At 42.0% G+C, this 14,489-nt stretch overlaps 1 protein-coding gene across 1 annotated transcript in view; it reads left to right on the forward strand.

Annotated features, from left to right (window-relative positions):
- The window catches only part of llgl1 (LLGL scribble cell polarity complex component 1), a 35,830-nt gene that overhangs the window by 9,217 nt on the left and 12,124 nt on the right, over nt 1-14,489 (forward strand). The window contains exons 3-11 of the mRNA XM_067615735.1: nt 6,058-6,139; nt 6,233-6,393; nt 6,495-6,641; nt 10,458-10,620; nt 11,151-11,286; nt 11,755-11,809; nt 12,594-12,748; nt 12,959-13,179; nt 14,363-14,430. Of these exons, the coding sequence (XP_067471836.1) occupies nt 6,058-6,139; nt 6,233-6,393; nt 6,495-6,641; nt 10,458-10,620; nt 11,151-11,286; nt 11,755-11,809; nt 12,594-12,748; nt 12,959-13,179; nt 14,363-14,430 (1,188 nt within the window). The remainder of the gene's footprint in view (nt 1-6,057; nt 6,140-6,232; nt 6,394-6,494; nt 6,642-10,457; nt 10,621-11,150; nt 11,287-11,754; nt 11,810-12,593; nt 12,749-12,958; nt 13,180-14,362; nt 14,431-14,489) is intronic.

Raw genomic sequence — 14,489 nt, forward strand, 5'->3', positions numbered from 1 at the left:
ATCAGTCCCTGAAGAGCTGAATGAGCGAGGATGGATGTAGTAAAGCAAGAGAAAGTCCATCTTTAGTGTTGGAGAAGAATAAAATGTAGAGTAATAGTATCCACATACTCGCTAGCTGTATCTTTTAAAGATGTAATGATATTAACTTCATAACATTGTTGTTTAAAACGTAGATGACAGTTTTAGTTTGTCATGCCAGTCAGCAAAATCATTATAATTCATCCTCTGGAGACTATGAAAGTTTGTTGCATTACAGTCAAACATTGTGGTATTTTGTAGTGTTTTGTCGCTGATTTGAAAGTCAAGTATACTTCCCGCTGTGCTGTCGGTGGAGAGCACGCACTAAACAAGTGGGACAGAAAGGGGAGTGTGGGAGGTGGGGAGGTACGAGATGAGGGAGAGGATGCAAATGAGACGGGATTGTTTCTCTAGTGGGTGGGTGGAGTTGTTTGGCATGTCTCGTTGTAGACTGCTTTTTGCCAGACGTCTGAAGAGTTTGTGATTATGTGTGTGTGTGTGTGTGTGTTGCTATGTGTGTAAGGAGGAAAGGGAGTCGGGGGAAAACGCTCGCAGATGATGACTCAGAAGTTTAGATCGAAACCTATTTAACTTGTTTTGTCTGAAGTCTGGCGTTAAAACTTCTCTTGGGTTTTAAAAATGTTGTGGCACAGACTAATTCTCTTTCTGCGCGTGTGTGTGTGTCTGTGTGGTCATCTTATATGTTCATCCTTGGGTCAAGCAATTCATCCTTCCTGCCTGCCTATCCCTATCTTCTGTCGTGTGTGTGTGTGTGTGTGTGTGCGTGTGTGTTAGCGAGTGTGCTGGCTGTTGTCTGTGTGTCCGCATGGAGGACAATGCCTTCTGTTTGTCTGTATTCAGACCGTGAAATCGCTTTATCCTTGCTAACGCTCTCTCTCTGCATCACCGGGCAATCGCACTGTGTGTGTGTGTGTGTGTGTGTGTGTGTGTGTGAGTGAGGAAGAGACAGTGATTCAGTGATTATGAGTTACTGTAGGCCTCCATTGTGTGCATTTCAGGGTTCTCTGGTGAGCAATGCAGCAAATCTTTGCCTGTTACACAGTCAGAGCGTGCAGGTTGATTGAATCGTTTCCTTGCACGGAGCATCACGGTTAAACCAGTGTGTCATTCAACAGGTTGCACAAAGATTCAAGTCTCCCATGTTGAATAAGATTCAGGGGGGAAAGAGGGTGGGCTAATCCGACATCTCTGTTTCTTGTTTTTGAACCTTTTATTTTATTTTTTAAGGACGTCTGCTGTCTCTGTTGGGTATTTCACTGCTTTTATGAGATGAACTGCTGAGTTTCTGTGGTTCATTTCATAGCTTTTTATTGATGCTTTTCAATTTTAATTTCCAAACTGGATTGAGGAGGCTGTTGAATTACTGCTTTGAGTCAGTGTTTCCAGCTCTTTACCGACTATTGACCTCACTGCCTTTTGGCCTTTTGTGTACTGGCCTTGTGTGTGTGTATGTGTGTGTGTGTGTGTGTGCGTGTCTGTGGAAGACGCCTCTGATGTTCCTTCCTGGCGAGGCATCCTGAGAATTTGCAGCAGCTCCTTTCATCTGTCATTGCTGTTTTTTTTGTTTTTTTTTTAATCCTGATCTCTTAAATTTAGCCACGTCCTTATGTGGCATGTTTGAAATGAAGGGGAGTGTTACTGCATTTTTCATGTGTCCATTTTTCATGCCACTGTCCAACCAGAATCTCCCCTCCACCAATGATTTGGTCCAAAACAAAATGAGTCTAAAAGTAAATATAAAGTAAATATCCAAAGCAAATATCTGGGATATTTGCTTTGGATATTCATGGTCCCCTGAGGAGGAGTCCTAATGTTTCATTATGCCAATCTGACCTGTATTACAGTAAACCATCAATCAACACATAAAATAAATCTAATGTTGGGATGCCATGTGTGACATATTCTGAGTATGTTCATGCTCCTCAGAGGATGAAACCTTTCCATGTGTGTAACTGTAATCAACACTGCAGCCTCTATGGGTCACTAGTGATACTTCAGACTTTTAGCCTCTTGTCTACTCATATTAATTCCAGTCAATCCCTTTCTAATCAGTTTATGTCTGATTACACTGCTTTGTCCTTTTTTCATGTTGGAATTTACTTGCTGTGCATGATGACCTCTTCATTATGCTGACTGGGCATAACAGACTGACTGACACAGAGTACAGGTAATAGGATTAGGATAATAATAGGATTGTTTTTTTGTCAGAAAAACCTGGATGCATGCCTACACAATGAGAGCAATAAAAGTACTTAGATAGTCAGCTAGAGGTGATGGCAACGTTTGGATAGTTTAGAAAATATAAGCTACTTGCATTAAATTGAAAATGTATGTTTTAGTTTGTGTTAAGCTGCTAATGTGCACAAAGCTACCAGCCACTAGCTCACCATCGTCCCCTTTGTGTGAAAACAATGTTAATGCTCTGAAAATTGCTGTAAATCTCTTTCTATCTTTCTGTCAGTCACAAGGTGAAGTTCATGGTTAACCAGAGGTCAGTGTAGACTGGAAGCAGATTGCTGAGGCTGCGACTGCATGTGTTTATTTGTGTGAATTGTAATTATTTATACTGTACATGCCAGCAAGGTTATATATCAGCGTTTAACAGCGAGGACGGGAGCGTGACACATTTTTACACATTTATTATCTGCCCACTTCTATTGAGGAATTGTCGGCCAATGAACAGACCCCCTTGGGGGGGAAGGGAGCTTAATATAGAGGAGACACACATGCACACAAACTTGTAATGAGGTTAAAGCAAAAGGGGACTCCATCTACTGTACAGCTGTCCCTTGTGAGGAGGTGATGACATCATCACCGGGGAATCCCTCTACCAGCTGTCTTCTGACATCACCAGGACCAGGAAGCGTGTGTGTGTGTGTGTGTGTTTGTGTGTGTGAACAATGTGCCACAGTTGTGCTGTTGGTGAGGTTTTGCAGTTGTCCTCATCACACCCTGGATTTGTTTGTCCTGCCTCTTAATAGCACTAAAGGTCTCTGCCCTGCTTTACAACTTTTCTGCCGCCTGTCTGGCATAATTATTTGGGGTTTGTGTGGAATGGCAAAGTTTTGAAATTGGAGATGGTAGTGGCCTGGTTGCTGTCAGAGGTACTACAGACCAGCCAAGTGTCAAGGTTCTGACATAGTCTTAAATAGTCATTAGTGGTTTTATTTTTCTCCATGCACTGACAGCTTTCTTTGCACTCTTTTTTTTTTTTTTTTTTTTTTTTGCACAGCCTGCTTAAATTTGGGGCAAATGCTATATAGATTTGTGATGAATGAGCTGCGGTCACGCACAAACCACTTGTCCATCTGTCTTCAGGCCTTTTGATTTTTTTTTCACACAGCTGTGGATCTCTGATTTTTCCCTCACACTTACTTTCCTGTCACTTTTCTCACTTCTATCTTTTTGAAACGCAGCAGAAAAAATGACTTTCCCTCATGTTGCACTGTCTCTTTCCAGCGTAGTTATTTCCTCTCAGTTTGTCAACCATACTTTTCACGTCTCATCTCCTTGTAACACAGCTGTTTGACACATTTTTTTTCTTGCTCTCACTTTAGTTTTTTTCTTCCTCTGGTTACATTAAGGGAGTTGAAATCTGCAAAACTCATTCTTATTAAATTGTGTTTTCGCTTCATTTGTCACTCTCTCACTTCTGCTCCCTGTCTTGGTGTCTACCTCCCCCCCTTTTATCTGGTTCATGACCCATCACAGACTTTTCGTCTCACACCTCCAGCTGTTTGAGGCATGTGTTATTGCGGGGAATAAAACCTGGGGACGGGAAGTGACAACACCGAGGAATGCTAGTATAACACTCGGATGGGCCTCCAGGGATTCAGCATAGGGAGGGAGCAAGCAAGGAGGGAGGAATGAAGGGGTGAGAGGAGTGCAGGTATGTTTGTCAGAGCTTGAGAATCAGAGCTGGGTGGAGAGGAGGTAGAAGGAGGGTGGAGGGAATGAAGTCACTGATTTCCCTCACAGGGTTTAGTGCGGAGGGATAAAGGAAAAGAAAAGGAGAGTAGAGATGAAGATAAACTGATTTGGAGACAAGTCTTCCTGGAAAGGAAAAAGCCAGTTAATTAAAGATATAAATGGGAACGGAAAGAGGAGAATAATAATATATTATCTAGTTACACTGTTTTCCTTTTTAAGAGAAAAACTAGATAATAATGAAAAAGATAGTGGTAGAAATAGAGAAACCAACTCTACACAGTCGTATACAAACATGAGAACTCTCCAGATTTCCTCTTATTTTTCTGCATATTTAATCCACATTCCTACAGGCTTATGTAAGCAGTGTGCTTAAGTGTGTCAGTATTGCTCACAAGTGTGTGTGTGTGTGTGTGTGTGTGTGTGTGTGTGTGTTGCTCCTAGCGGGTGTGTGCTAATTCACAGTTTAGCCCAATTTAGCTGAGTTGTATACATGGCGTCGCAGTTCTTCAAGTGTAGCCTTTATTTTATCAGCTCAGCTTCATTTACTGGACTAACAAAGGCGAGGACTCTGTAAAGATTGCTGTTATTACTTACACGCACACTCTCACACTCACACATATATACACACACATAAGAGTGGTGGTTTTGAGCATCTGCGTCATCTGGTGTTGGTAATTGCTATGAGCTTTCTGATAGCACTCTAATTTCTTCCCTATTATTGCACCAAACCGGTGTGTTTCTTTTGGTTTACAGCTGAGAATTAACAGTTCTGAGTGTGTTAAGTGTCACGCTCTATCCTCCCTGTCACATTTAATCTATTTTAAAAAAAAAAACATTTTGAAGATGGAAGGGATGCCTTAAGATATTTCTGTCTGCCTGCTGGCGTGAGGGGCTGATGATGCTGAGCTGTCACCAGTGTGCGTTAATGCTGTGTACATAATGTGTCAAAACTGTACAGATTGTGTTCTGGTGGCTCTAAACTGCCCAGAGAAGATGGACAGATACGATGTTTAATTTATTTTTGATTTCTGTAATCTGTTCGTTTGGAGAACACGACCTTCCACACAGCCAGAAACAAGGTCTGCCATTTGGTTGGCACTTTTTCACCAAACTGTCCTACTGTACCGGTAATACATATTTTGAAACCATGATTGCATGTCTACCCCTGGCACTGTTAGTGCCATGCTTGACATGTAGTGCTATACTGGGCTGCAGTTATTAGAGTTCCAGTGAGAGAGATTGAACAAGGAGAGAGAGAGAGAGATAAGGATATTAATGGTAAAACTGGACTAATGCAGTGTGTTTCTGTTTGGATACAAACAGAGTATGACAACGGAGCTGGCAGATCTACCTTTCCTTTCCTTTCCTTTCATCTACTCTTAAATTTTGTATAAATAAACTAACTTCATGCCGTCACAGACTGATAAACTCTCAGGCCTTATTCAGTTATAAGAATACAGAATTCATTCAATTATTTTTCTTTAATCGTTGTGTTCTCCACACATATCGATACGTCTTGTTTTTTTCTCTCTTTTAATTGTTCTGTTTTTATAATCACTTAAAATCTCAATTGAAGCTTGATATGTTATTTGTTTGGAAACTCAATTGTTTTGAAAATGCACTATTACCCAAAATAACACTACATTATCAATTTTGAGTCAAGAATAATATGATAATACATTCTGTGAGTGTCGCCCGGCTCTACAGCAAGTAACCTATCAGATGTCTTAGACAGTTTTTACATATTCACAGCCTTGTTCCTTCATATATTATACTTTATTTAAAAAAGACACACATTTAAAAATGACAGTTCTTTGTACTACTAAGACGACAGGACTTTTCCAGTATAAAAGTGGTTACACCTTCCAAATTTATGTCAAAAATACCTTGTATAATTAGGAAGTTCCAACTATGTTTGACCTTCACATTTGACTCAATCTCTTCTACATGCTGCTCCAGCAGTGTAAACTGGGATATGGTGTTTCCACTGGCTATGAACTTTAGTGGATAACTCTGCTCAAGTACTCGTCACGCTGTGCTGCGAAAAGGTTTGCTGTGTTGTGTATTTCCTTGACGGCATCCTCACAGCTATGGGGCGCCTGGTGTGGAGTTCACAGGACTACACAAAGACACCACTGCTGTCACACAGATCCACTTCCTGCCTGGACAGGTGAGCTCCGTGCTAGTATTTTCTGAATGTAAAAAAAAAAAAAAAATGATAATGATGGCCAGACTGATGTGTGACTTGTTTGCTCCATGATAGGGTCGTCTGCTGTCACTGCTGGATGACAACACGATTCACCTTTGGGAGCTGGTGGCTGCGGCCCCCAGGGAAGTAGGAGGTGTTAAGAGAGAGGGTGTGATCTGTCTACAGGAAGTGGGCAGCTACAGCCTCCCAGGAAGACCTGGCATTGAGAGCTGCAGGTACAGAGCCTGTTTATACTGTTTTAGATATGCAGTTACCCAGGATTTTAACACGGTGATTCATGACTCTCGCTTCATCTTCCCTCTCCTCTTCTTCCCAGTGCCACTCGGGTGACAGTCCTCCTCTTGCTGAGGTCGTGCGACCTGCTCTGCATTGGAACAGAGGGAGGGGGCGTGTACTTCCTGGATCTGCCTCGCCTCTTGCTGAAGGACAACCAGACGCTGCTCCAAGATCAGGTCACACAGAGGTGAGACTGTCATGTAAATGACTTCAGAGAATGCAAAGGTCAACAAACGGAGAAAAATGTTAAGTGCAGTGCGGGACTTTTGTCTCCCCCTTCTGGCAGCTTACGTAGAAGGTTCCGCTGTAGCCTACTTGTCACTACTGTTGCGGCTGTAAAACGGTGGATAAATTGTTTTAAGCGTCACACAACCCCCGCAAAATGACTCCTTTCACTATCAGAATTTGATCCGTTTGGTCCAATAACATTTGGAAAGTCTAGAAGAACCACAGGATTAAATTATTTTATCCCCATTCAAGTTAGCAGAGAGCTAACTGGAAGTTAGCCAGCTCTGCTGGCAGAACTTTCTAGTGCACATGCTCTGCTCATAGAACATCGACAGTACGCATACATCCAGCCAGTGTGGGAATGTCAAACCCAACACCAGATTTAAAACTCCATATACTGTGAAATACAGAGAGATTTATCTGGCGGTGATTAGCTTAATCAGCATTGTGTGAAATTGTTTAGCAAGGGCTTGATTGTAACGGACGTTCATTTATATGTAAAAGTTCTGCACTGCAGGTTAAGTAAATATACAAATAAAAAGAAAAGCCAAGTAAGGATTGATAGATATTATATCGATATATATTTTTGTAGCCCGGTGTCATGTGACTCTTATAAAGTTTGTAAAGTCAAGCATTACATTAAGATTAATATTCTAGCTCTTCTTTATATTGCACCTATACATTCATATATATACATATTATTCTATTATTCTCATTCACTGTCCTCATTCTCTCCTCTCCATCCGTGTCACAGTATGTCTTCTGTTTAATTCAATTCGGTTCAGTTTTATTTGTATAGAACCATCTCATACAAAATGAGTTCAAAGTGCAGCAATACAGCAATAATGTGCAAATAAACAGACACATCCATGCATACATACACATAAAAACACATACATGACTCACATACAAACAAACATACTATATAAATACTGTGTGTTCATTTAAGAAAATGCTTGACTGAATAGGAAGGTCTTTAGTTTGGTTTTGAAAGAAAGAAGTTCAGCAGGCAAACTGTTCTACTCTTTAAGTGTATAAATACTGAATGCCATCTCACCAGACTTTGAAAGCGCTCTAGGCACATGGAGATTTCCACCTTGTGACTGGAGAGATCTGCTGGGGTTATAAACTGACAGCATGTCTGAGATGTACTGTGGCACCAGACCAGCAAGTGCTTTGTGAAGCAAAAGTAGGATTTTAAATGTATTCTGAAAACAACAGGTAGCCAGTGAAGCTTTTGGAGGACTGGAGTTATGTGGTCTGAACTTTTGTCTTGTTATAATTCATGCGGCTGAATTCTGGATAAGTTGTAATCTATGGATTGTTTTGTTTGGAAGACCCATAAACTGAGAACTGCAATAATCCAGCCTGCTCATTTGTCATGAGTTTCTCTGAGTCAGACTGGGAAAGAAAACCTCTGATTCTGGAAATCACACTAAACACTTCCTTGACTCACAGCTCCAGCTGAGCAGGTCGGACACACACACACACACACGCATGCAGAGACAAATATCCCTCCTGACCCTAGCAGCAGCAGCGGCAGCAGCAGCAGGCAGGTCAGGGTCATGTTGTTCACGGGGCCATGAGAACGTTCAGATCTCTTGCACGCTGTCGGGAGGGTAGAGGAAAGGGAGCAAGAAACATCATGTAAAACTGAAAAATAATACACTCTGCAAGATGTCAAGTTTACAGTATGTGATGTGAGTAAGGAGCAATGAATCAGATGCAGATATTTGAGTCTTTGGTTGGATTGGTGCACTCAAGGCCAAGATTGGCACATAATTGAGATGTTGAGGCATCCGTCTTGGGATACTGTTGCATTAAATATTGGATTAGAATGTGAACAGATGTTTTTTTGGACTAGAAGTTGTGGGAAAATGAGGGGTGGACAAAAAAAACAATACAGTAGAATAAAGTATAAATCTGTTAAGTGGGCTTTTAAATTGTATGGTGTTTCTGTTATTTTGTCCAGCCCCTCAACATTCATACAGTATGGCGTCCAGCAGTGTACAGCCATGTGTGAGTGTTCAGCAGTGAACAAGAATAAAACACTGTGGGACAGTGGTGTCGCAGCATAAACGCAGATCCTCAGGATAAACTGGCAACGTGAAGTATTGTTTTGTTTTTGTTTTTTATGCATATATGAGAAAGTAGTCTTTATTTCGAACGCGGCAACTTTTCTTGCTGCATTCCTTGTCGATGCACTGGCAGTGTATCACAGAGCTTCTGTTGGGTGTCTTTTTATGCTCTATGACTGACTGTCTTACTGGTTGACCAAACCCCTCATTAACCAGGCTTGTTTAGGGAAGTGGGCAGAACTGAGGCCTAACGAGGGCCCTGATAAGGCTTTGTGTGTGTGTGTGTGTGTGTGTGTATGTGTGTGTGTGTGTGTGTATGGTGTGAGTAAAGGAGGGGAGGTTTTAGACAGTGAGGCTTTGTACCGGCTGCCAAAATGCGGTGTTCCGGTCGGGGAAGTGTTTCAGCTGAATCTCCAATGTGCGCACACACACACACACACACACACACGCACACACACAGAGGCTCATCACCGGGACTCTGTAGCAGGATGCTGGATTCCCTAAAAATACTTGTGAACAGAGAGACAGAGACAATGGAATGCTTTGTTGGGAATGTTTCTGCCTCTGTGCTTCCGGAGAGGATCTTCCTCAGTGAACCCTACCAAAGCAGTCCGAAGTGACTGTGTGTGTGTGTGTGTGTGTGTGTGTGTGTGTGTGTGTGTGTGTGTGGGTGGGTGGGTGGAGGTTGGAGGGGGGACACTGGCTGACTATCTCTTTTGCGATGGTTCTGCCTCATCCGACGCAAAGAGCCCAGAAAGCTGCAGTGCTTTCTTGTTTGTTTGTTTGTTTGTTTGTTTGTTAGATTTAATTTCTGCTGTCCTCTTCCACTGCTTTCCAACCACTATTGTTTCCTCCTCTCTGTTCTCTGTTCCTCTGTCCTTCGCTGAGGGAATCCTCTGACATCTCGAGGGTGTGTCCTGCTCTACATTCCTCTGCTGCCTCAGAGGAATGTCTAGTTCACAAGCTCAGCTCCAGCTCGATGTCGATTTCACTGTTGTTGTTGTTGGACGAGCAGTCTGCGCTGCAGTATTAAAGTTTATACTGATAGTTTTGCTCTCTTTGGCGATTCTGTTATACATTTATTTTAACACTGAATTTTCCAAAGATCTTTCCTCCATGCCTCGTGTCATCCTGCTCTATCCCAATTGTACCTTACATCATGAAGTCAGAATTCAGGCCTCCTCTCTAACAAAATGGTCTTGAAAGTCTGACGATTGATTTAACTTCTAACTTGATAACATGTATTTAAATGAACAAAATGAACACAACAGTCGTCATCACGCTACCCACGATTTAACTTTGGTCACATGATAACAGGTGGTTGTAAATGGCGGGAAGATTGTGACCCGTCCCTCTTTGGTGTTGAACGTCCTTCTTGATCTTTCTCCGGACATCCTCTGACTCCTGGTTGATGACTTTGACAGATTCCTAGTCGATGCTGTAACCAGGTTTTTTGTCTAGTGTGATGTCATACTTTAACTATGGATCCACCTTGTAGTCTTTACTCTGAATGTGTGAGAATGCAGGATGAACTACTTAATCACCCATCAATGATGCAGGCCCCTTCACCGACAATTATTTCAACCTGTTTTACCTGTAGGCATTTGTAATTTATAGCATGCTGGATAAGCAGATCCTTTCTGGTGAACAGGCGACAGATGTGGGAGGATGATGGGGAAATGTTTTGTTTCTTCAAGCCTGCCAGAAGACTACAGATGTGGGAAATCCTTAGGGCCGGTGGAATCTCTTCAGGAACATCCTCAGCATGCAGGGAAGATTCTGATTGGCTACAGCCGAGGCCTGGTGGTCCTATGGGATCTGAGTACCCGTCATGCCGATCAGCTCTTCCTGGGAAAGCAGGTACCTGGTGTATAGAATAAAGTTTAGTATACACTGATGTACGTTTTCAATTTTCCATGATAAATCTTTCAGACTGGAACAATGAAGAACTTAAAAGTCTTCAGCAGCATGTTACGTTATTTCTTGTAATTGTTACGTTGCTTTGGACACATCAGTGTTCACAAAAATACAGTAGCTGTCCTCCTAAAAGGTTTACTTTTTAATTGGAATGATAAAAGTAATAATAAAATTACAAGTGACACAATTTAAAAAGTGTTAAAGCTAGCATGGCCTGCTACCAACAGTCTTCCAAGTTATGGACTCAGTGGCAAATAAAGTCCTAGCTGCTCAAAGATGCTCTGATCTCTGATATTAGTTCAGTGGAAACTCCTTCAATAATCGACAGGTTGTCATTATTCGAGATATATATAGTATGTGTGATTCTATTGCTGTGTGACCTGGTCTGATGTTGGTCTGTGTGTGTGTGTATGTGTGTGTGTCTGTGTGTGTCTGTGTGTGTGTGTGTTTGCACATGTGAACCCCCCCTGCAGCAGCTGGAGAGCCTGGTGTGGGAACGTTCTGGAAACTTATTTGTCAGTTCCCATAGTGATGGTGGCTACTCCGTGTGGGCTGTTACCAGCGGCAACGCCTATAATCACCAGCCAGTGTCCTCCACCATCCCATACGGTGAGAAATGCATACATAACACACACACATACACACATACACTTCTGTTTCACAGCTAATAGATATTTGAGGCATGCAGTGTATTGTCATCCAGGTCTGGTGATGAATCTGTATTCTGGCATCATCTGGCCTAATCCTATCTAATTTAATCTGGAAGACTATGGCTGAATGAACCGTGACTGGTGACATATTTGTGAGTCATAGTAGAGACTTGCGGTTACAGTTAGAATTGGGGTCAGCGTTAGGGGGATCTGTCCGATCAGCTTCCTTGTGGGAGTGACTATGAGACGGTCTAGACAGTGATGATAATCCAGAATATGTATGGGAAAGTTTTAAGCATTTAACCTCCTTTTGCTCTAGATTTTTTTTTTTCTCTCAGCTCTTCTTTTTCTTTTTCTTTGCCTCCTCTGGAATGTGGAATAGTTCACGTTTTTTAACTTCACTGTTGATGGTTGTCATCTATTGCAGGCCCATTTCCCTGTAAAGCCATCAACAAAATCCTGTGGAGGACAGCAGAGACAGGGTGAGTGACTCACTCTTATTTTGGGACACATTTTTCCTATTTGAGTGCACTTGATTTATGCACACAGACTTTCACAGTGCCAGTAAATCTTTACTTCTTTATTTTGTCTAATTAGATCTGAGACTTCTTTTTATTTTCTACTTATTTTGTAGTCTTTGATTGTGCTTTCTAAATGAATTTTCACCAAGATTTTATGTTCCCTTTTATTCAAAAAGTTTACTCCTGCCCCAAGAAGACTATTTGCTTGAGTTTTCAGTAAGCAAGGTGCTAATAAGAAGCAGTAAAAAAATGGCAGACATTGGCCCATAATAAACAGCTCATTTGCATTTTCTCCCAGTTTTTCAAAGTAATTAACAACAACAACAAAAATGTTGCAAGTGGTATTTTTATAAACTTTAAAATCCAAAATAAACATACTTCCCCGATCAAAAAATAGAAAATAATGAGCCCTAATTATATTAGAAACACCTGCTCTATGTTTCCCCAGAGCAGCGGTTCCCAATCTGTTTGGCTTTTGCCCTTTTAAAATAAAGCAATATCACAAGTATTTGTGACAGTCTCACATATGTAGGGATTGTTACCAGGTCAACCAAAGAATGATTTTTTTCTGAAGTAATTCCAAAGAAAATAAAACAAAGATTAAAGGAATATGTGGACAAATTAATAGAATTTTGTGTGAATGTTTTTTTTCTGCTTTTCTATCCTTTGAAACACGGATATGATGGTGGATAACATTGACCTGATTAAAAATCCTTTCCATATGTCTGTGTGTGCCTCACTCCAGCTCACCAGTGCTGTTATACAGCGGAGGGATGCCCAGAGCCAGCTACGGTGACCGTCACTGTCTGACCATTCAACAAGATAAAGACCACGTCACTCTCGACTTCACATCCCGAGTCATCGACTTCTTTACTGTCCACAGCATAGAGCAAGAAAAAGGTGAGGAGCTGGCCAGCATTAAAGATGTGTAACTGGTTGGCTTGTGCTTTGGTATATTTTGATTCCTTACAGTGTTTTCTCTCCCTTTGATTCAAGAATTTACTTTCAGCATCTCTTTCAGCTAGACTAAACTAACCTGTTGTATAAAAAGTGTAGTCTAAATGTTGCAGAAGCATCAGCGCTTTATTTTCTGTCTTACCTCTCTTACAGAGTTTGACGACCCGTCGGCGTTGGTAGTGTTACTAGAAGAGGAGCTGGTCGTCATCGACCTCCAGACCCCCGGGTGGCCTTCTGTGCCCACTCCCTACCTGGCTCCTCTCCACTCCTCCGCCATCACCTGCTCCTGCCACATCTCCAGCGTCCCACCCAAACTCTGGGAGAGGCTGGTCAACGCTGGTAAAGCACAGCAGGGCCGCCAACACACACACGGGGTGAGAAGCACGCTGTGGAGCTGAGTTTGATAGATCACATCATAGACCGTAAAAATAATGGACGTAGCCACCGTGACGTCACCCAATGGTTTGTGGTCTCATATTTTGAAGCCTCAAGTTTGGCATTTTGACCGTCGCCGTCTTGGATATTTGGAGCCAGAAGTGATGAGAAGTTACCATATGTGGATGAGAGGGTGGAGCTGAGTCTAATGCTAGCTGCTAGCATGGTTAGCACAGTGCATTTGCAGTCTATGGTTAACTGTGATGTCAGTCAAAGAACGTAGCTGTAGCTGTTGGCAGGATGCTACAGGATGACAGGATTATTCTGGACATTGGTTTATTCATGGCCGCAGGAATATTCACTTACAGGAAATCCATGATGCATGTAAGCAGCTTAACCTGAGGATATCTTAAACAGAGTATGGCCAATGGCCAGGGCTACTCATGCATGTACTTTAAACGTAGCCATCAACACTAATCAGTGTATATGCTTACTATACACACCTGCATGCTTACAGATTCAAGATACAAGTTTTTTATTTTGGCTTTCTACCGAGTGTCATATCAAGGTTCAGTTGCTGCATCTGTTTGCTAATGGAGAGCAGTATCAATAGGTCATTATTGAAATAGTTTTAAATTGATTCCTTCAAGTAAGGATATTGCAGTTATTGCTCATGGTACTAGTTCATCTGAGCTCATACGCTGGCAGCTGGACAACCAAGAGGAAACCAGCGGAAGTTTGACCATCAGCCTGCTGGTGATTGTGTTAACTTTAAGAGCAGGTGTGGGCAGTTAAAGGCTTTGCAAAGGCTTTGTAGCTTAGATCAGCTATTTGATCAGTTGCACATTAGACTAACATCCACACACACACTCACACTCACAGCTGGTACGCTCGTAAATCGTCTGTCTGTCTGTGTGAGGCTGAACCAGAGAGACTGTCACTATAACAGAGCAAACCCAACAAAAGCACCGAGCTGCAGAGGCCAGAGAGTTTCTGTTTACACATGCTCATCCATGTGGGGCATGCCTGTGTGTCAGGGCTAGTACATTTTGAGCTGGGGTCATGATAAAATAGAAAGCGTCAGGAAATATGTTGTCAGTCAAAATTCAGTACGTGATTTTTTTTTTTCTCCTGTAGCCTTTTAAGTTCTAACTTTTCTCTAATTTTTGTCTATCTGTGTAGAGTTGGCCCATATGTGGAGGGAAAAACCTGGCACCTCCACCCAAACAACAAGAGCTGCTATTGACAGGGTATCTATACACACATACACTCACTCACTCACTCACTCACACTGTATAACACACATTAA

Source organism: Thunnus thynnus, chromosome 17 (genome assembly GCF_963924715.1).
Source record: "Thunnus thynnus chromosome 17, fThuThy2.1, whole genome shotgun sequence".
Lineage (NCBI taxonomy): Eukaryota > Metazoa > Chordata > Actinopteri > Scombriformes > Scombridae > Thunnus > Thunnus thynnus.